We start from the raw sequence: 22,902 nt of genomic DNA on the forward strand, positions 1-22,902 counted from the left end.
ATTGGAGATATTTTCTCACCCTGAAATTGCAATTGCTTTTTGATTGCCATCTCCTTGAATATGCCTTACTGCTTAATTATGATGCTGTGTTTCCCTGCTCACATGATGGACTGGACCCACAGAGAAGTATTTCCTTAGCTCACTATTCAGATTGAAGGAAAGAACTGGAGAGAACAGTTGGTTTTTATTTTTCTTTCCTTCTTATACCTTTCTTCTTTCTCTTAGAAAATATTTTCCCTTTTCTCACATGGGTAGCTGTTATCTCTGGACCAGGTAAGTGGACCTTTGTGGAGTAATTGTCTACAGATTGAGTATGGTAACCTATTGGTACCCCATAGGAACTTTTGGCTTCCTGCTTTACTCTGGTCAATTCTTCAGTCATGAAACTGGATTTTATATCCTACCCCAAATTATGTTCAAACCTATGTTGAGCAAAAGAATACATACTTGAAGGCTATGTTTTAATTTGAGGCTTCATATTCTTGTATGCGTTGTTTATTTCTCTAAAAAGTATCTCATTGCAGATTGCAAGTATAAATTAGTGTCAGAATTACCATACAAAACTCTCTTGCTAACTTTGATCGGTAATTTCTTAGGGAGTGCTAGAAAACATGGGGCTAATGAATAATGTGCCCAGAAGCTCTTATTATAGGGTTGGCATGAATTCCACTAATGACAAGCTTTCTCAAGCAGCAGTTGATTTTAAATCCTATTTTTCATTAGTAAAGTATAAAATGTTAATAATACCTTCCATTGTGCTGTTCTTTTGTAGCATAGTAGCACATATCTTCCATGTTCACCAAGACTCTTTTTAAGATCTTACTAGTAACTTCCTATGTCATAAATAAGATTTGTTCAGGAAATAAAAATGTATGTTTTCCCATTGTTAGCTATATGTTTTTCTAATAATCACATCTGAAGCTTATTATGCAGTAATAGCCTTAAGATATTATTTTTTTAAATGTACTACTTTGGTCTTAATACTAGTTTTTAATCTCTTCTTGTTTCTATGAAGTCTGAATGAGATTTTCAAAATTGAATAATAATTTGATCCGTTAATCTTTTGAAGCTAGTAATTTTATTTTCCTCTCTTTGCAGTCTCTGAGGTTCGCAAATGAATAGAGCTTCATTACTGCAGTCTGCATTTAATAACCATTATCCATTATCTTGTAATTAAGACTCCCTGTAACGAATCATGAGGACAATGCAAAAATACATAGTACATTTCTTTAATGAACTGGAAAATGTTCATCTTGTTCTATTTAGTAATGAGTTGCTGAATAGTCATTAAATCCACTGGAGAATAGAGCTAGATGGATTTTGAAGACTGTCTTGAGTTTGTGGTTAATCTATTAGAATTAAAATTTCATCTTCTATTTTTATCAACAGCTGATTAGAAGTCATTCTGTTTGACCAAATTGATTAGAAGACCATATACAAGGGCAGCTGTTGTTTAATGAAAGTTTTTAATGAAACTGTACCATGGAGACTTGTAATTATAGGCCATAGAAAAGCTTTGAGTAGCTTTAGACCACAAAAAAACAGTATTAAGCTAAAGATTTCAAATAAGGAAAATAAAAAGTACAATTTAATATAATAGTATAACTTTATTATTAATTTTATTTCAACTAATCACAGTTGAATTCTAGTCTATTTAGTGTTTTTTTTTTTTTTAAGGATTCTCGTCTCCTAGTTTAGTCATTTTGTTGATTGTGAGCATGATGAAAAAACATTTGAATGGATAGCATATTTTAATTGTGAGGTATTTTCTCATAAAGTTTTCCCCCAAGCTGAGCACAGGTAGGCTTGGCTAATGTTGAATTTGCATGAGCTCTGAGGAGGGTCTTCAGTGCTCTGTGGTAGTGGTAATTCAGAAGATAACATTTATTTCTCTAAGGTAATTTTATTTTAGCAGAGGGGCAAGGGCAGCAATATTAAAATGAGAAGTGAAACAAAAGAACATGCCTACTAGGTCTCATTGGAAAATCCATTGTTCTTTTGACAGTGGTAAAGTACCAGTGTACTTTCTAAACTTAGATTTTTTTTTTCTGGATTTAAAGAAATAGCCAGTGAGTGTATACCTGAATTATGTGTGACTTTATTGTCTTTCCTCAATGTATCCAATATAGTCAGTAAAGTTAACATTCCAAAATATGGGTTTTACGTTATAAGACCTCATATTGCCTAAAGAATAGAGCCCAATTTATGTTTGCAGGTTCAGAGTCTTCTATATGATGTTTTACATAAGGGACATTTATAGTAACATATTCTGGAACGTGCATTCATATACTGCCTCCCCCAACACAGATTCCTTAGGGGTATACATTCTTTATTGTTTGGATATTCCTTATTCTTTTGTACTTTGGGATTTTTCTAAGGGAGAGATTCTTCCATGTGCCCCTCTGATTTTTAACATTTATCTTTTCTTCAAGGTCTATGGCAAATCTTACCTGTTCCAGAAGTCTTCTTGTATTATTCTGGCTTATGTAGATCTCTTTGAACCTTTCTAGTCTTACTGATCATACTTGGTGTATGTCCAAAATACCATACACACCATGTGTATTCTTATTTCAACCCATATCTGATCTCTGGATGATTAAGGCTTGGCTTGGTATTTAATGACCTCTAATTCCAACTTTGATGTGTGAAGAACTTGGAAGTTCTACTCCTGTTCTCAGAGGGAGAAACAGCTAAATTAACTGAAAATCAATCACTTTTCTCAGAAGCTACAAAGAATTAAGTTTGCAAGGTAAACTACCAGTTTTTCCGTCAGTGGAGGCACATGAATCCTGAGAGTCACAATGTAAATCTGCTTAACTGGAATGGAAGCTGCTAGAGCCAAAAACTAGTAGGAAAGCTGAAATGGCAATTTTGACAGTTTTTGGAGACTAACTGTGGCCCTTACACTGTTGTGGGTTTTACCTCTGGGTATTCTACCAAGTTTTCAGAGTGAAGAGTTAAGTAAGGTCCTTTCTTGGCTATGGAAGGAGAAAGGGTTAGGGTTAGGAGAAAGGGGAAGATAATTATTATGAGATATGACCAGAGTGTTCCACATAACAAAGCCCACTTTCCAGGGCAAAGACTTTACCAGATTCACTCTTCTTGCCAAGGATTGCTTTCGCTACTTTGGGTCACTTATTTTTCCAGATGAATTTCATGATTACCTTTCTACTTCTATGAGGAATGTCATTGGTGGAATTACTCTTCAGACCCTAAACTATACTACAGAGCAGTAGTAACAAAAACAGCATGGTATTGGCACCAAAATAGACTTATACACTAATGGTACAGAATAGAGGACACAGAGACTAATCTATATAACTACACAGTTATCTTATATTAGACAAAGGCACCAAAAATGTACATTGGAGAAAAGATAGCCTCTCCAACAAATGGTGCTGGGAAAACTGGAAGTCTACATGTAACAAAATGAAATTAAACCTCTAACTCTTACCATGCACAAAATTTAACTCAAAGTGGATCAAGGATCTAGGAATTAAACCAGAGACCTTGCACCTAATGGAAGAAAAAGTAGGCCCAAATCTCCATCATACCAGATTAGGCCCCAACTTCCTTAATAAGATTACTATAGTGCAAGAATATATAAACCAAGAATCAATAAATGGGATGGATTCGAACTAAAAAGCTTCTTCTCAGCAAAAGAAACAACCAGTGAGGTGAATAGAGACCCTACAGAATGGGAGCAAATCTTTACCACAAGCACATCAGATAGAGCACTAATTAAAGCACTCAGAAACCTTAACACTAAAAAACCAAATGACCCAATCAATAAATGGGTCAAGGAACTGAACAGACACTACTTAGAAGAGGATATACAATCAATCAACAAACATATGAAAAAATGGTCAACATCTCTAACAATTAGAGAAATGCAAATCAAAACTACTCTAAGATTTCATCTCACTCCAGTCAGAATGGCACCTATCAAGAATACAAACAACAATAAGTGTTGGTGAGGATGTGGGGAAAAAGGCACACTCATAAATTGCTGGTGGGACTGCAAATTGGTGCAGCTAATCTGGAAGCAGTATGGAGATTCCTTGGAAAACTTGGAATGGAACCACCATTTGACCCAGCTATCCCACTCCTTGGCTTATACCCAAAGGACTTAAAAACAGCATATTACAGAGACACAGTCATGTCAATGTTTATAGCAGTACAATTTACAATAGCTAAACTGTGGAACCAGCCCAGATGCCCTTCAGTAGATGAATGGACAAGAAAACTTTGATATATATACACAATGGAACATTACTCAGCATTAAAAGAGAATAAAATCATGGCATTTTCAGGTAAATGGATGGAGTTGGAGAATATAATGCTAAGTGAAGCAAGCCAATCCCAAAAAACCAAAGGTGGAATGTTTTCTTTGATATGAGGATGCTGACTCATAATAGTGATGGAAGGGAGCATGAGAGGAATGGAGGAACTTTGGATAGGGCAAAGGAGAGGGAGGGGGCAAGGGGGTTGGAATGATGGTGGAATGAGACATCATTACCCTAAGTACACGTATGAAGACACAAATGGTATGAAAATTCTTTGTGTAAAGTGACTTGAAAAATTGTGCTCTGTATGTGTAATATGAAATGAATTGTATTCTGCCATTGTGTATAGCAAATTAGAATTAAAAAAAAAGAAGCCAGTCTAAAAAAATTTAAAAAAAAGACTTTACCAGAGTCTTTGCCCACTAGGGATCCTTATCCCTTGTAGTCCTCTTGTCCCACCAATGTAGGGGGAGAAGTTTTAAAAAGTGTGTGAAATCACAGCACAGGGATATAGGCCCATCTCTTATGTGATTTAGTAATACTTCCCCTTCCTCTTTATTATCACCACACCAACATGGCCCCAGTGTAATAATGGCAAATTACACCTGTTAGAGCTGATACACTATCACTGAGGAGGATATTTAGGGAAGCCCAAAGCAAACAGGGGAGGCAAAAACAAGGCTAGTATGGGAATTTGAGGACTGTGGCATCTATAGTTACAGCAAAATTAAACATAGCCCAACTCCTAGCTAGATTAACATAAAATCTCACAGAGAGGCCTGTTTTGTTCCTCTTACCCAATACATCATATGTGGCTTTCAACAAGACAAGATAAGCATCAGAACAGATTCAGATATAACATAGATGTTGAAATTATATGATAAAGAATCTAAAATAACTATGACTATTAGTAATGGGTTTACTGGAAAAATAGACAACATGAAAAAATACAGGTAATATAATCAGAGATGGAAATGCTAAGAAAGAATCAAAAGGAAATTCTAGAAGTTAAAAATATTGGAACAAAAATGAAGAATTTCTTTAATGGGCCCATTAGTAGACAGAATACAGCTGAGAATCAATGCTCATGAAGATAAGTCAATAGAAACTTCCTAAACTAAAATGTAAGCCAAAAAAAAAAAAAAATGATGGTGGTGGGGTGAGCAGAAAACAAAACATCCAAAATCTTTGGGATAAATTAAAAAGTTATATATAATTGGAATACGAAGAAAGAATAAACAGAGCAACAATATACTGGAAGTAATAATAGTTAAGAACTTTCCCAAAATACTGGACACTAAACCAGTGGTCCTGGAAGCTCAGAGAATGTCAAGTAGGATATATATGCCTATATATTCTAACTTTCTCTCTCTCTCTCTACACACACACCCCTACACCAACCTGCATCTAGAAATATCATACTTAAATTGAAAAAAAAATCAAAGACAAATAGAAAATCTTGGGGTAAAAAAAGCTACAGAAAGAAAACACTTATAGAAGAAAAAGAAAATAATTCTAACAGTCTTCTCATCAGAAACCATGTCAGCAAGGAGTGGAATGCAATTTTTTTAATATTTATTTTTTAGTTGTAGTTGGACACAATACCTTTATTTTATTTTTTAATGTGGTTCTGGGGAACGAACTGAGAACCCCACACATGCTAGGTAAGCGCTCTACCACTGAGCCACAACCCCAGCCCACTACCAGTGTTTAAAGCAAAAATATAACAACCTATAGTTCTATACCCAGTGAAATTATCATTCAAAATTGAGCTCAAACAAAAGCAAAGGGACTTCACTACTAGACCTTTCTGTAAGAAATGTTAGAAGAAGTTCTTCAGGGAGGAAGAAAACAATATAAATCAGAAAGTCTGGTCCATTAAAAAAGGAAAGAAGAATATCAGGGAAGAAAAAAATGAAGATTAAAATTAATTTTTCTTAATTGACTTTAAAGATAACTATTTATAGTAATAATATAACTATTGAGTGATTTATCATATAAGTAACTGAAATGAATGACATCAGTATTATGAGATATAAGAGAATGAAATTAGGAATATTTTGTTAAAAGATGTCTGCAGTACCCATATGATAGTATGGTATTATTTGAAGGTGAACCTACATTAGTTAGAAATATAAGTTGAAAACTCTAGGGCAATCACTAAAAAATTTACTGAATAAGTATAATTGATATGATGAGGGTAGATGAAATGGAATCATATAAAATGCTTAAAGCCAGAGAAGGCAGAAAAAATAGGTATAAAATTCAAGAAAAAATGCAAAAGTTAAAGACACTGTAGATATTAATGGCTAAATATGCTAATTAAGAGATAGTAAAAAAAGCAAGCTGCTACTATATGGTGTCCATAAGAAATTCACCTTAAATGTAGAAGATTAAAAGTAAAGGGTTGGAGAAAGATATACCAAGCCAACTTATATTAGTTTCAGACAAAGAAGACTTTAGAAAAGGTACATTATCAAATATTATAAAATATATATATCAAATATTATATATATGATATATATCAAATATTATAAAAATGATATTACATGCTGAGAAAGAAGTCATTTCTTCAAGAAAACAGAACAATCGTAAGTCTGTCTGTGCCTAGCAAGAGCATCAAAATATATGAGGCAAAATTCAATGCAACTGAAAAAAAAGTATAGATAAGTCTATCATAGCTGGAGACTTCAAAACCCTTGTTTCAGTAAATGGTAACTCAAGCAGGCAGAATAACAGCAAGGATATGTTTGATCTGAAGAGCAAAAAGTAGGATATATGTGCCTATATATATATATAGGCACATATATCCTACTTGACATTCTCTGAGCTTCCAGGACCACTGGTTTAGTGTCCAGTATTTTGGGAAAGTCCTTCAACATGATCAAATTGACACTCAGAGAAAGCTCCATCTAACATCAGCAGAATACGTATTCAAGTTGACATGGGACATTAATTATGGTAGGCCATATTCACGCCCATAGACCATACCCTGACAAACTTAAAGAATACAAATCATATAAGTGTTTTCTGAGAGCACAAGGAATGGACTTAGAAACCAATAGCCAAAAGATAGGTGAAAAATACCTAAGTGTTTGGAAATTAAACAACATAATTCTAAATAACAAATGGGTCAAAGAAGAAGCTTGAAATTTTTTAAAAATTTGAACTAAATAATAGTGAGAATTATCATTATTTATGGGATGACTCAAAAGCAGTTGCTCGGAGGAAAACTTATTGGATGCATATATTAGAAAAGGAAAATTGTTTTAAATGAATAATGTAAGCTTTTACATTATTTTACATTAAGTAGAGAAAGAAGAGCAATTAAGCCTAAAGCAAATGGAAGAAAAAAATAGAAGTTAGAACACTACTTAATGAAATGAAAAGCAAAAACAATAAAAGGAAAAAATAAAACAAAACAAAACAAAAAAAACAAACCTAAATGCTGCTGCTTTGAAAACTTAATAAGTTTGGTGACTCTCTAGCTAGGCTGATCAAGAATAAAAGAGATAAAATACAAATTACCCATACCTGAAAAGAAAGAGGGGTTATCACTACTGTTCCCATGAACATTTAAAGGATAAAAAGGATTATATGAAAAACATTATACTCACAAATTGGATAATGTGGATGAAATGCATTAATTCCTTGAAAGACATAAGCAACCAAAACTCACAAGGACAAATAGTCTTGTTGGCCTATATCTATTAAAGAAATTATTTAAATTTATTAATTTTATATTTACATAAAGTATTTTATGTGAATGTTTATATGAATTATATAAGTTGTTTATATAAGTCATGTGAACATCATTATTTATGTAAATGTTTTATAAAATGTTTAGCTAATAAATATAAAGTGGTTTCATATTATTAATAATTTAACCTTATTAAAGAGCAGTAATTATAAGCTTCCCAAAGAAAGCACCTATATAGTTTAACTGATGAATACAGCTAAAATTTAAGAAATAATACCTCTTCGCAATCTCTTTCAGAAAATAAAAGAGAGAACACCTATTTTATGAGACCATTATTACTCTAACACCAAAACCTGAAAAAAGACACTACAAGAACAAAAAGTTATTGAATAATATCTTTTATAAATATACATACAATCTACAAAATGTTAGCAAAATGAGACTGACAATGTATGAAAAAGAATTATACAATATGACTAAATGTGATCTACTCCAGGTATGCAATTCTGGTTCAACATAGTTTAATCCACCATATCAATAAGCTTAAGAGAAAAAAAAAATAAGCTTAAGAAGAAAAATCAACCCCACTCCAGTCATGAGAAAAACACCAACCATCAGTCAAGAGACATTATACAGAATACCTGACCAGTACTTTCAAAACTGACCAAATCTTCAGAATCAGGAAAATCTAAGGAATTATCGTAGTCAAGAGGAATCTATAGAGAAATAAAAAAAAAAAAAAATGTAGTATTCTGGATGGGATGGAATAGTGAGTAAAACAAAAGAAATTTAAAGTATGGGCTTTGAGTAATAATAATTCCTTAATTGTAATAAATCTACCACACTAATGTAAGAAGGTAGTAAGAGGGGAAACTGCATGTGGGGTAAACTCTGTATTACCTCTGTAATTTTTCTGTAATCCTAAGTGGGTTCTAAACTTAAAAATAAATAAATAATATTTTATTCTGAGCCCCCTGCCCAGTTTTATTACTGGGACTGGAATGAAACACAAAATTGTTTTTCCTTCCTCATTAATCATTTAAAGTTAGAAAATATTGTAGTTTCCTTTTTATTGGTCCCTGTGGCTGGCCATCCGTCCATCCATCTAGAGTTCCTCCTGTGTGCCACCCTCTGGGACATAGAAGTGTATAGGAAGGTTGTAGCATATGAACCAGACCTGCATACAATACAGTCAAGAAAATGGAGCAGACAAATAAACACTTGAAGCCACTGTTGCCATTCTGGGCAACTGTTGCTACCTTAGTAGATGCTCTGGCCCTTCCAATATATTAGGAAGAGTTTTTCCAAACTTACCCTGCCAAAGGAAGTTGGCTCTTTTGAAAAACTGCCAGGTAGTGTGATTTTTTAATGATCATGTCCCACCCCTCTTTTTTAATAGCCCTTCAAATATGGCCTTGGTCTTTTATCTTAAAAACTTCTCTTCTAGGATGCTTAGTATTTTGATGCTATTCAGTGTTGTACTTCAATGGCTTCTAGTAAATCAAAAGATGATGTCAATATTAGGAAAATACATTTGGGTCTCATTGTGAATTCTTTTGGGATGTTTCCCTTAACTGCTTACATGGAGGCTTTAGTCTCTTCCTTTTTCTTTTCTTTTGTTTTTCTTTCTTTCTTTTTTTTTTTTTTTTTTTTTTTTTTGGTGCTTAACCACTTAGCTACACCCCCAGCCCAGCCCATTTTATTTTTTTTATTTAGACATAGGATCTCGCTAAGTTGCTTAGGGCCTTGCTAAGTTGTTGAGGCTAGCTTTGAACTTCTGATTCTCCTGTCTCAGCCTTCTGAGCTGCTGAGGTTACAGGTATGCACCATTGTGCCTGGCTTCAGTCTCTTCCCTTTGCTCATCTTATTTTTATGTTTTAAGGGCCAGGCTTTAGGCACTCACCCATTCATGTATCAATGGACAGATATGATGAACTCATGAGGTAACTATCCTAGTAACACGTGACTACTGCAAGGCCTTTGCACTTTCTTTTTCCCTGGTTGTAATGCTCTTTCCCTAGATTTCCTTCATTCAGTATCTATTTGAGTTCCATTGATCAGAGATGCTATCATGATGACTCTTTAAACAAAACTGCCTCTCCTCAACTTCATCACTCAGACTCATTACATTGTGTTACGTTTCTACAGAGCAACTATTTCCGTTTGACATTTATATTTGTTTATTGCCTTTCTCTTCTAGAACATCTCTTCACAAGGACAGTTTTTTTTTGTTTTTTTTTGGGTTTTTTTTTTTGGTCTATTCCAAGCATTTAGAATGAGTTCAACACTTAATAAGCACTCAGCAAGTATTTGTTGAATGACTGTCTGTATGGTAGGCATGCCTCCATTCTTCCTAGTAACCTACAGACCCAAAGAAAAGAAGGCTTCCTGTGACCTCTTCTGATATGTCAAGAGTTTCCCTGGTATCTACACAGATTGCACACCTACCTCAGGTCTTTGCTTCATTTATATTTGTATAATACTTGACAGTTTTTTTGATACAGATTGTATCTTTTGATAGTCTTGTATAACACTCTGAAGCAAGTAGGAATTTTTTAGACCTATTTTATAAACGAAGAAGGTAAGGAAATTGAATTTGCAAGGTGACTTCTAGCTCACTGAGTGATCTGTGTTTTTCCTCTACCTGTATCTTGAAAATATGATTTTAAGAAAAGAGCCTGAATTATTTGTTTTGTATTTTCCATGTGCCTGTTCACAGTATGTTTTATAAAGGGGTATCTGCCTGAGACTTTTAGTGCACAGAACTGTTGTGGAAGTAATTTTGTTCAAATGAAACTAGAGGGGAAAGTTTTGGCTACTTTTTCCTATAGATTCTGTCTTTCATGGACCTTCAAAAAGACTCTCATATTAGTTTTAGTGTGGTTTCACAGATTTGGTGGACTAGGGCTGTGAATTTGTACATGAATCACCTGGGAACCTTCTTTATGTTAGAGTCTGAATCAGTTGGTCTGGTTGATTTAAATTTACATATAAAATTATACATATTTATGGAGTACTGTGTGATTTTTTTTTTTTAGTACATGTATACATTGGTTAATGTTCAAGTCTAGATAAACATGTCTATCTCCTGAAACACTTATCTTTTCTTTGTGGTAAAAACATTAAAAAACCTAACCATTAGCTTTGTTTGTTTGTTTAATATACAGTATACTTCCATGATCCACAGTCACCCTGTTGAACACCAGGTCATATTTCTCTAGACTATAACTTAATGTCTGTTGACCTTTCCCTGTCCCCTTCTTCCTACTTTCTATAGTGGTCCTGTGGTGCCTGCGCATCACTCACATTTTGAGTATTTCAGGGATAGGTATCCATATGAAAGATGGATTCTTTATTTGGGTGACCTTCATAAATGAGGAAGTTTCTTAGACACATTGTATGTATCTAAAATTCTACATGTGCACATATTCTTACTATGTGACCTCATGTGAGTTACTTCACTTTCCTGTGCCTTCATTTTCTCTTTAAAGATGGAGCTCCTAGGTGAGATAGAAGGGAGGTACCGGACAATGAAATTGACCAAATTATATTGCGTGCATGTATGAATATATAACAGTGAATCCCACTATTATTTATAGTTGTCATGTACCAATTTAAACATTTTAAAAAAATAGAAAAAAAGATGGAGATGATATTAGTACTTAGTAAGGATTGACTGAGCTAATAATTGTAAAGTACCAGATTTATAATGCATAGCATGCAGCACTCAATGCATCTTAGCTATTGTTATCATTTCCTTCTGTCCTTGTGCTATTCTGTTAAACTACATAAACAGATTTAAGATATATTTGAAAGAAGGAAGTTGTTAAAATATTTGCAAAGTATGCAATAGCATGGTGTCATTCATGAAAATCCTAATCTGGTTGGAAGACACCATGCTTTCAATAATGAACAATGCAGTAGGAATCAGCTCATGGTGATTATTATCATAACTGTGCTGTGTACTTTCTATCAAGCATGGGAAAGTGAATACCCCAGCTTTATGGTAAAGTGTCATGATATGTGATCTTAAACACAGGGCATAAATTGTTTTTATTCATCTCATACATTAAACAGACCATACTAATTTTAATTGTGGTGTGGAAATATGGAGGCAGGAGTTCCAGAGGTCCCTGAGAATTTATTTGGCACCTAGATTAATTCATTTGACGGTAAGAAGGGAAAAAAAAATACAAAAGTATTTTAAAGGTAGATTTTAGTTATAGTTTTTCAGTTAATTAATGAAAAGTAAAGTTGTGTTCCTCAGGGGAAAAAATTTACACAATTCATTTCTTTCACTGACTTAAAATAAAAAATAAGTTTTTAATTAACATGGGAGTTTTTCTTTTGTTTTAGGATCAGATTTTATTAAGACCTCTACTGGAAAAGAAACAGTAAATGCCACCTTCCCGGTAGCTATAGTAATGCTACGGGCCATTAGAGATTTCTTCTGGAAAACTGGAAACAAGGTATATTATTGCCAGCAAATCTTTCTTCAGAGTAAAGATAATGTTATTTATAATACTCGTTACAGCTACCACGATAACTGTCTTTTTATGCAGAAGGTGTGAATGAGTTACCTTTATTAAGATAAATGTTTAATTTACCTTTCATTATGAAAGAACACATTTATAGGGAAAATGTGCGATTAACGAAAGTGAGTGTGAGTGTGGGAGTAAGTATGTGTGATCAAGATGTAAACTTGCTGCGTGTCCTTTTATTAACCGAAGACAATTTTATCACTGACAAGAGATTCCTAAATGGGTTCTTTAACGAACTAATTCTGCTGCAACACAGAGCTTTCTGGCAAGGCGTTGGCCAGTGAAAACAGGTTAATGCAGAAATTAAACTTCCTTGAGGAATGGAAAGAATTGCAGAGTAACATTTATTGAATGATAAGCTGTGGTGGTGATATGAAAAGTATGCAATATAATGGGAAATAATCTTTTCCTGTCATTATTGAAGGACACACATAAATTGGTTTTTCTGTTGGGAAACCCCCGGTCCAGAAAAACTTATTACTTTTAATAATATGAGGTGACGAGAAAATTCTCGAGGAGATGAACTTATTAAACAAAATAATGAAATGCTGTGAAACAGCAGGGAAAAGGTAGCTAGACGTTATATAGCTCTTGAATTAAATATCCATTTTTGCGTTTTATGGCAGTTGGATGTGCTCTTTGGAAGACTGTTAAGCTGAGGAGGGTATATGCTAGCTTTTGTCAGCTTTTCGAAAAATAATACATATTTTTTGAAACATATGAAGTTAAAAGGGAAAATGTATATGAGGTGTTTTTTAAAAATGAATTTGGATTTTCCTTTCACTTCAAATTACTTGTGTAGCTGCATATTATCTCAAAGGATTTTTTACATCATAGGAGAAAAAGATGGAGAGAGAATGTGTGTGTGTGTGAGTGTGTGTGTGTGTTTAATGTGACTTTCCCTTCCTGAGGGGCATCTTTTAAAAACAGTCTCTTGATTTCTGCCAAGTAGGACCCCCCAAAAGACCTTTAATCCTTCACCAACTGGATACTATGACTGTATATGTGACTGTAGTTTATTTTGGAATTGGATTTTTTTTTTTAATATACTGGTTGTAAGGGGAAATAAACCCCCTTTTCTCCCTCAGAATAACCTCACATCTGAAGTACAAATAGAAGAAATATTTATTGTGACCTACATATAACAGCACTTCCAATTTGAATAACCTCTACTTGAAAGTCTTTCTGCAATGATAAGTTAAAGAAAGTAAGTTAAAGTTATCTGCAAATAAGTTAAAGAAAAACATGTGTAAAGAAAGAAAGAAAGAAAGAAAGCTATAAAAATGAAAAATCTGTCTTTGGTCCCTCAGTAGAAACTACCACTACTCATTAGACCAGTAGTTCTCAGTTTCAGCCAAAGAACATCAAAATCAAATGTGAGGAGCTGGGGATATAGCTCAGTTGGTAGAGTGCTTGCCTTGCATGCACAAGGCCCTGTAGGTTCAATCCCCAGCGCAACCCCCCGCCCCGTCTCCACCATACACAAAATCAAATGTGAGATTTTTTTATGCATATTGATGCCTGGACTACCATCCCTGGATATTCTGGGGTATTCTTCAGGTATATGCATTTCATAAACTCCATTGTCAGGGTTTAAACATGCCATTTAGAACCCAATTCTGTTTTGCTCTCAGTGAGCAGCTATTGAGTAGTTAACCATGTGCCATGTTAACCTATCTTGGAATGCAAAAATGAACACGTTTCTTCCCAGAAAAGCTCTTAGCCAACATGCAGAATATTTCAAAGAAAAAGTTTTTAAGTCCTCAGTGTTCTAGACCAGGTTTCAGAGCGGGGGATATTTTGCTTTTTCAATCCTCTCTTAATTGCATTGCATTTCCCCCTCAGTTTAATAAACTAAGTCCAGCTGGTTTTAAGAAAAGGACACAGGTACAAGTCAAACCATTCTCATTAATCATGTTTGACTTCAAACAAGGAGGATCTGTGTATGTGTTTGCAAATCATGGTACAGCTTTTGGGTTGCTGACAAGTTGCACTAGCAGCCCTTAGATGGTAAAGTTTCTACTTCATTGATTTAAGCGGTGTTTTACAATGTCATCAGCCGCCTTCCAGACCATGATTAGTGTCACTCCTGAGAAGCAGAGGTTTAATATTTCATAACTGATTTCATTACAGATTTATGTTTTCCATATTCTCTCCCTCAAAAAAAAAAAAAGATTAACTTATATAAGAACCTTCCTTTGGAAACATTGCCAAACAGACTTGCTGACACAAATTGAACTATATAGAAAATCTATATGAAATACTGCCTAATTGACAGAAAGACCCCTGTGATTAACATGTATGCTAATATCAGCTAATTGATTTTTTTTCTCCTTTCCTCAACAAATAACCTCATCCTGCAGCCCCCACCCCTCTGTCTTACCAAGTCCTGGCTTGGGCAGGGGAGTAACAGCAAATTTGGTTAGAAATGCTGCTGTTTGAGGTTGTATGGCAGAGGTAGGGAAACCAGGGAAGAGACTGACTGATATTCCATATGAGGACTGATGAGGATCTAGTCTGAAATGTAGACATGTGGATAGAGGAAGGTGTGCATGACTAGAAGTTAAGTAGGTAGGATTGGCAGGACTTGACTGTTGAGGGATATTTCCTAGTCAGGGATGGAGTTCAGGTTCACCATGTTTCCTGCTTGGGTTGATGATAGGACCATTTGTTTATTGTCTCTCTTCTTTAGCATTCTGTTAGCAATTGTTTCCTGCTGGTGCTGCCTTTCAAAGAATACCTCTGAGTGTTAAAATGCAAGAATTTTATATCTAGGCTATCAGGGGTATTGTTTGATTGTTTGACTCCATCTGTAGATTCTCTACTCTGCTGGATGTTCAAGCTCCTGGACAAAGTAAACCAAGATGATGAGGCTCTTACTGTATGTGGAGCATATTTTTCCTTTCCTAATGGATATGGAACATTATTTATAAACAACAGTTTAGGTTGAATTGGGCTGTTTTATAGTCAGTCCTTAAAAATTTATGAAATATGAAGATCCCCTACACTGCCTTTCTTTTGTCCTTATGTAATTGGTCTTTCTGCATGATAGAACTTTGAGTACCTACACTTCTGAGAAAAAGTCCCTGCAATTAAGTTGATTAAAACAACTGTCAATTCTTCTTGGAATCTGCCTATTTGGTTAGGGTGACCATGTGGCCTCACTGATTCTGTCCTTTTTTTTTTTTTTTAAGTACACATCTGCTTTTGAACCTTGTGAAGTCTTGTTTAAATTAACACCCATAAATCAATGCATTCCTATATACCAATGACAAATCAGCTGAAAGAGAAATCAGGAAAACTATCCCATTCACAATAGCCTAAAAAAAAAAAGTACTTGGGAATCAATCTAACAAAAGGGGTAAAAGACTTCTACAATGAAGACTATAGAACACATTGAAGAAAGAAATTGAAGAAGACCTTAGACGGTAGAAAGATCTCCCATGTTATTGAATAGGCAGAATTAACATTGTCAAAATGGCTATACTACCAAATGCGTTATGCAGATTTAATGCAATTCCCATTAAAATTCCGATGACCTTCTTCATAAAAATAGAAAAAGCAGTCATGAAAATCATTTGGAAAAATAAGAGGCCCAGAATAGCCAAATCCATCATTAGCAAGAAAAGTAATACAGGAAGCATCACTATACCATGTCTTAAATTAGAGCTGTAGTGACAAAAGTGGCATGATATTGGCACAAAAATAGAATTGAAGACCAATGGAACATAATAGAAGACACAGAGACATACCCACATAAACACAGTTATACTAGACAAAGGTGCCATAAACATACATTGGAGAAAAGATAGCCTCTTCAACAAATGGTTTTGGAAAAATTAGAAATCTGCATAAAATTGAATCCCTATATATCTCACTCTGTACAAAACTCAAAGTAGACAAGGACCTTGGTATTAGACCAGAGACCCTGTGCCTTCTAGAAGAAAAAGTAGGCCCAACTCTCCATCATATCAGCCCAGGAACAGACTTCCTTAATAAGACTCCTTTAGGAGTCTTGTGCTTTGGCACAATCAGGAATCAATAAATGGGATGGCATCAAATTAAAAAGCATCTTCACAGCAAAGGAAACAAGGACATGAACAGAGAGAATACAGAATGGGAGAAAATCTTTGCTACCTGCACCTTAGAGCATTAATCTCCAGGATAGACAATGAACTAAAAAACTTAACACCACCACCAACAACAAAACAAAATAAAACAAACCCCCAAATAACCCAATCAATAAATGGGCAAAGGAACTGAACAGACACTTCACAGAACAAGAAATATGATCTGTCAACAAATATATGAAAAAAATGTTCAACATCTCTAGCAATTAGAGAAACGCAAATCAAAACTACTCTGAGATTTCATCTCACTCCAGTCAGAGTGGTAGTTATCATGAATACAGGTAAATAACAATAAATGTTGGCGAGGATGTAGGGGAAAAGCTTCACTCATATATTGCTGGTGAAGACTGCAAATTGGTGCAACCACTCTTTAAAGCAGTATGGAGAGTCCTTAGAAAACTTGGAATGGAACCACCATTTGACCCATCTGTCCCACTCGTGATCTATACCCAGAGGACCTAAAATCAGCATACTGCAGTGCTGCAGCCACATCAATGTTTATAGCAGCTCAATTCACAATAGCTAAGCTATGGAACCAACCTAGATGCCCTTCAACAGATGAGTGGATAAAGAACATGTGGTATATATACACACTGGAATATTATTCAGCCAAAATAAGAATGAAATTATGGCATTTGCCAATAAATGGATAGAACTGGAGAATATCATGCTAAGTGAAATAAGTCAGTCCCAAAAAAACAAAAGCCAAATGTTCTCTCTGATATGTGGATGCTAACCCGTAACAAGGGAGGGTTGGGAGGAGAAGAATAGAAATCACTGGATTAGACAAAAGGGAATGAAGGGAAGGGAGGGAGGATGGGAATAGAAAGGCAGTAGAATGAATCAGACGTAACTTTCCTATGCTCATATATGAATACATGACCAGTGTAACTCCACATCATGTCAACCACAGGAATGGGATCAAAATTGTAATGGGTTTTACCCCATGTATGTAAAATATGTAAAAATACACTCTACTGTCATGTATGTCTAAAAAGAAAAAAATTAAAAAAATATGGAATGAATGGGCTTTTGTGGTAGGTTATCCTGTTTATTGACACCTTTCTTTTCTCTTCCAAGCTCAGCTACAATCTAGGTGGTTAAGGTTTATGACTTTCCAAGAAGTGAAATGCTAAGGAGGATTATTAGCCCTTATTTGTGTCTCCTTAGAAGCTGGGGCATTCCTCCTGATATAATTTTGGAAATTTCTTTGTAGGTGAGTGGGTGTGAGTAAGTGATGCGTGTTTTTTTTTTTTTTTTTTGGTTGTTGTTTATTTGTTTTTTTCTGAATGAAGTGAAAAGAGCTAAAGTGAGAGAGAATATCAAGATTTCTATAAACCCAATACCATCTTTTAAATCCACCCAGTAACAACAGTCATCTTCCCTTTTAGGTGGGCTTTAAGCCAGCAGGAGGTATTCGCACTGCCAAAGACTCCCTTGCTTGGCTCTCTCTTATAAAGGAGGAGCTTGGGGATGAGTGGCTGAAGCCAGAACTCTTCCGCATAGGTGCCAGTTCCCTGCTTACAGACATTGAGAGACAGGTGAGCAGTAATGCATTGTCCTTGGAATGAATTGACAAGAGCTTTTGAGAAACTGAGGACTAGAGATGAATACTTATCTGATTTACCTCATCATACCCAAACCTCTACCTTCCTCCAAGCAGACCTCCATCTGAAGTAGGTTGGGCAGAGTCTGCTGAAATGTATTCATTATGTGATAGTATAATTATTATGTAGTTATAATTATATAATGATTACTAATGAACTGAACTCTGATTTTCCTCACAGATTTACCATCATGTGACTGGCAGATATGCGGCATATCATGATCTCCCAATGTCTTAAATTGGCGACCTGACCCAGAAAAGTTATTTGCAACAATGTTTAAATTTTTATCCTGCCAAATTGCTAAAATTATGTAATTGAAAAACAGGGAAATAGCTAACTAACTTTTTTCCCTTAAAATGCCCACTGATCTTAGAGGACAAAAGAAAAAACAAACTAATCCACATGTGGTGCTTGTTTCAGGCATGTCTGAAATGGTCTTAATTACCAGATGATCTACACTCTTAATTTTGTGAAGGTTTTACCCTAAAAACTCTGAGTAAAATGTTAATGATAGCTTGGACAACATCAAATTCTAAGGGGGGAATGTTAAACTGTCCACATGTGCTCCAGAAAAAAGAAAAGAAAAAAAAAGCAACATCCCTGAGCTGCTGCTGTAAAGACTCCAGGAGTGACTACTGATTCAGCACTAACTTCCCGCCACAAAAACCCGCATTCAGTTTTTGCAATGGATGTGCTCTTTTATTAACTGTTTTACTAATGAAATTTCTGATACTGTTTTATGGAATTATGAATATCATTGAATTTTTAAAAATAAAAAGTCCCTGTAGTTGTTTCTTTTTTTTAAAACCAGTTTAAATTACAGCACTACATATTGAAAAATTAATCCATTCAACATATAAAGAGGTTTCATCAACGACTTTCTGAATCTCTCTAATAGATTCCTTGAGTATATGTATCAGATAAAGCACCTTAGTATATTGTGAATGAATGTAACTCTTAAGGTTTTCTGGTATAGTGAATGAGGTTCAGAAAGCGGCAAATGCTAACATAGCACCTACTGTGTACTAAGCTCTTTACCTTTATCAATTTATTTAATCCTCATTTAATCATAATGCTAAGGTAAGTACAGTAAAACTTTTTAATCCTTTCAGTAGTAAGTACTGATGTTATCCTTTTAGGCAGATAAGGGACTGAGATCAGAACTTAAGCAACCTGCTGAAAGTTGCTAAGAGTTAGCAGAGTCAAGATATGGAGCCCAGGTATGCATGTGGGCTGCTAGTCTGTGCAGTCACCTCCATGTGTGACCATTGTACAGCTGGATGCACAGGAACCGAGCCCACCATCAGCTCCAGGGAGTGGTGATCTGCTTCACGCTTCACTGGCTGCATTACCCTCTGTCTTTCCCTTCCTTCCATTTCCAGCTTTGTTGCTTGCTAGCATCTCTACCACATTATAGAACCCAAGTTCCTTAAATGGTGATTTTTCATCAAGTCTTTTTCCTTCTCTGAATAATGTTCCAGTTACTCTTAAGCAAAAATCCTAGACTGGGAGTCAGCTTTGGTCTCCTCTCATCTGCCAGGTTCCAGCACAACCCCTGCCTGTCTTGCTTTGGGACCTTGATCCAGTCTGTTCACATCTCTTCACCTCTGCTTCTTCATCTGTAAAATCAAGGGTTTAGGGCCGTGATATCAGACCTAAAATTATACCACCCCAAGGATAATTAGAACAAATCCAAGAAAACATTTTATGGCTAGAAAGAGAAAACATTTTGTACCAATCTAAATTAGAATTTGCCTCTTGGGAGTCAATTAAGCAAGTCCCTCAAAGCACCTCTCTAACTGGAAAGGAAATGACTAAAATAAGAATGGAAAAGAAATCCTGCTTTCCTCCAGTGCCTTAGCAGAATGCTGACTCTTGACTTGTGCCTTTGGACATGGTCCGTGGCTCTGAATGCCATCTCCAGCTTCATAATATGCTGGCCCAGGTGCCCACCAGTGCAATGGCCAGTCACCTTTGGAGAAGAAACATTACAGAAAAATAATTACATTCTATCACCTTTGAAGCTGTTCTAATTTCACTGGGGTTTCTCTTTTCCTCCCATTAAACCCAGCTGGTCATTTTAGTTGATCAAGTGAACAGGCATCATTATCTTCAATTTTAATTTATATGAGGCATCCACTGAAATTGACCTCTGCGGACAATTATAGATGCACGTAGGAAATTAAGACTGGTGAATCCCTCAAACCTATTAGAGGCTGATGAGCGTGGCCTGTAATGGTAAGTAATGTTACATTTTGAGGGACAATTTATTCCAAGGACTGTGGGGCTCTTCATCAGGAATGTCTGCCCCTTCTTACCTGGCTCTTGAAATCAGATGTAGCACAGATGACTTTAATGGGAACACCATATTTAATGTTGATTGCTATGAAAACATAAGAGGAAGAGGTCATTTTTGAGGTGACTGTGATTTACTACAAGCAGATTTGTGTACTTCAGAACATTGGTAGCAGATGCTTTATGCAATCAGAAAATGAATTGCTGTGTTCTGTATTTACAGATTCTAAGTTAATGCAAGCAACCTTCCCATTGTTGGAATTGTTCAATAAAACATATTAGGTCCTAAAGTTATTTTTTAAATCAATCACATAATTTGGGGCCTTAAATGGACTGTAGAGAATATCTAGTTCAACCCTGCCATTTTTTTACATGGGTAGAGAAACTCAGTCGAGAAGTCATTTAGATCAGGTCCTATAGAAGTTCAGAGCTGAGGCTAGAACCCATATCCCCAACACAGGCTGAAATATTTTACAAGACATAGCCAGATCTTTTCAATTGAAAGTTTCTTGTTTTTTTTATAACATGCCATATATTCTTTTGTTTGTCAGCATGTGAAATTCAGTCTGAGACCTACTTTTGCCTCTAGGAATGAGAAGATCAATTGTGTCACCCTCACCCAAGTTATAATGTGGTTGATTTCATCCATTAGAATTTTGTAATTTGGGGTGGTCTCTCATTCTGTATTTTTTTTTAAAGTTGAGTTTTTAGTTTAGGGAAAAAAAGGGAGACTCGTTTGGATTCTCATTTGTATATACACAGGGAAAAAATGACTTGTGTAATCACAGGACAATTTTTAAATGACATATTCCTTTTCTCATTCTGAAGTATTTCAACATAAATGAGAATATCAGATGAGTTAGTGCACATGTGAAACAGCTTCGAAGGAGACCTATGCAAAAGTGAGAACTGTCACATATATCAGTGTGTCCATACAGTAGCATGGCACAGTCCCTGTCCTTATCAAGCAGAACACTTTGCTGTGTTATACAGAGATACCTTAGAGAAACCAAATCAGGTTCTTTAGAAAAATCAGCTTACTTTTACAGTGCAGAGGGAGGCTAACACTGATTTTTCTTGCATCAACCGGACAATTTTTTTTTTTTTGAGAAAACAACAGGGTCAGAGTGCAGAGATGTAAAGAAGAAGGAAGAATTTGAATAGATCTTACCTTAAAGAGTATGAAATATTTTGCCTATTTTTGGCACTAGGAAAAATGTATGAGGTGAAATCAATTTCTATATTTATTTTCCTGATGGTGCTCAGGAGTCTTGTCTCCCAAAGGAAAATATGTGTTTTATAACCACCACCAAGTGATCCTTTCCAGAAATGACCACAGGTAACATCTGGCTGATATATGAAATATGTAGTAAAAATAATCATTTTTAATTAACTAAAACCTGCTCAGGAGAGAGAGTAGAGGAATATCCATCTGGTCAATTCTTATTTAATAGGGCAAAGGAGGATCAGAATGTTCAATCCAATATATGGTGAAATACTCAGTGACCTTATAATGAACTAAAACTTTTTAAGGGGGGGAAAAAAAAAGAAAACCAGCAATGAGAAGAAGGAATTAGAAGATCTAGAAAGGACAGACGGAAAATTTGTTTTTTATTTAAGAAGTACAACTTGTATTATAAAATATGGAGAGAATATTGGAAACCTAGGTTTTGTGGCATTAATCACAGGGAATGTTTTCAGTTTATTTAAAAATAAGTATATTTTATTCTGGAAGTACATAAGGATGTTGAGTTTTAAAAGGTGATTAAAGATAAAAGAAACTGGGATTATTTAGCCTCAGGAGGTTGGAAATTACTTAATATCTGACCCACCATCCCAGGAAGTTATGCCTGGGATTTTAGTTAGCAAGAGACCCATATTTCCTTAGTAGAAGAAATAAGGTCAGGCCACACACAAAGTTTAGTTTTAGGGAAAAACTCCTTTAGTGCTCTGAAATACGTTATTAAGAGGGTATATCATGCTATTAGCTTCTCCAAAGTTGATTCTTTGTTTGCAGTAGTTTTGATTTTTCTGTCAAAGAAAGTGGTCCTCAAACTTCAATATACATTAGAATTAAGGGAGAACTTTATAAAACAACATTCTGGGTCCCGCCTGAAGAATTTCTAATCAGTAGTTTGGCTGGGGCTGGAGAATCTATTTCCAAGTGCCCTAATAGTGTCAATGCTGTCCAAGAGGCACACTTTTTGGACCACTGGACACGAAAGCCTTTTACTCAGTTCTACTTTCTAGAATAATGCATTCATTAAGCAGTAAAACCCACCATCTGTAGTACTTCTTTACCATGAAACTCCAGGATAAATATGCATATTTTGCTGCTTTTCC

The 22,902-nt window shown here is 35.2% G+C and overlaps 1 protein-coding gene across 1 annotated transcript in view; it reads left to right on the top strand.

Annotated features, from left to right (window-relative positions):
• Dera (deoxyribose-phosphate aldolase) overlaps positions 1 to 19,051 on the top strand; it is a 113,819-nt gene extending 94,768 nt beyond the window's left edge. The window contains exons 7-9 of the mRNA XM_046435912.2: positions 12,343 to 12,455; positions 18,049 to 18,198; positions 18,445 to 19,051. Coding sequence (XP_046291868.1) covers positions 12,343 to 12,455; positions 18,049 to 18,198; positions 18,445 to 18,501 — 320 coding nt within the window. The 3' untranslated portion in view covers positions 18,502 to 19,051. The remainder of the gene's footprint in view (positions 1 to 12,342; positions 12,456 to 18,048; positions 18,199 to 18,444) is intronic.
• The last annotated feature ends 3,851 nt before the right edge of the window (positions 19,052 to 22,902 follow it).

This window comes from Marmota monax, unplaced genomic scaffold, assembly GCF_021218885.2.
Source record: "Marmota monax isolate L192 unplaced genomic scaffold, Marmota_monax_Labrador192_F-V1.1 WCK01_AAM20220418_F8-fsc00012, whole genome shotgun sequence".
Classification (NCBI taxonomy): domain Eukaryota; kingdom Metazoa; phylum Chordata; class Mammalia; order Rodentia; family Sciuridae; genus Marmota; species Marmota monax.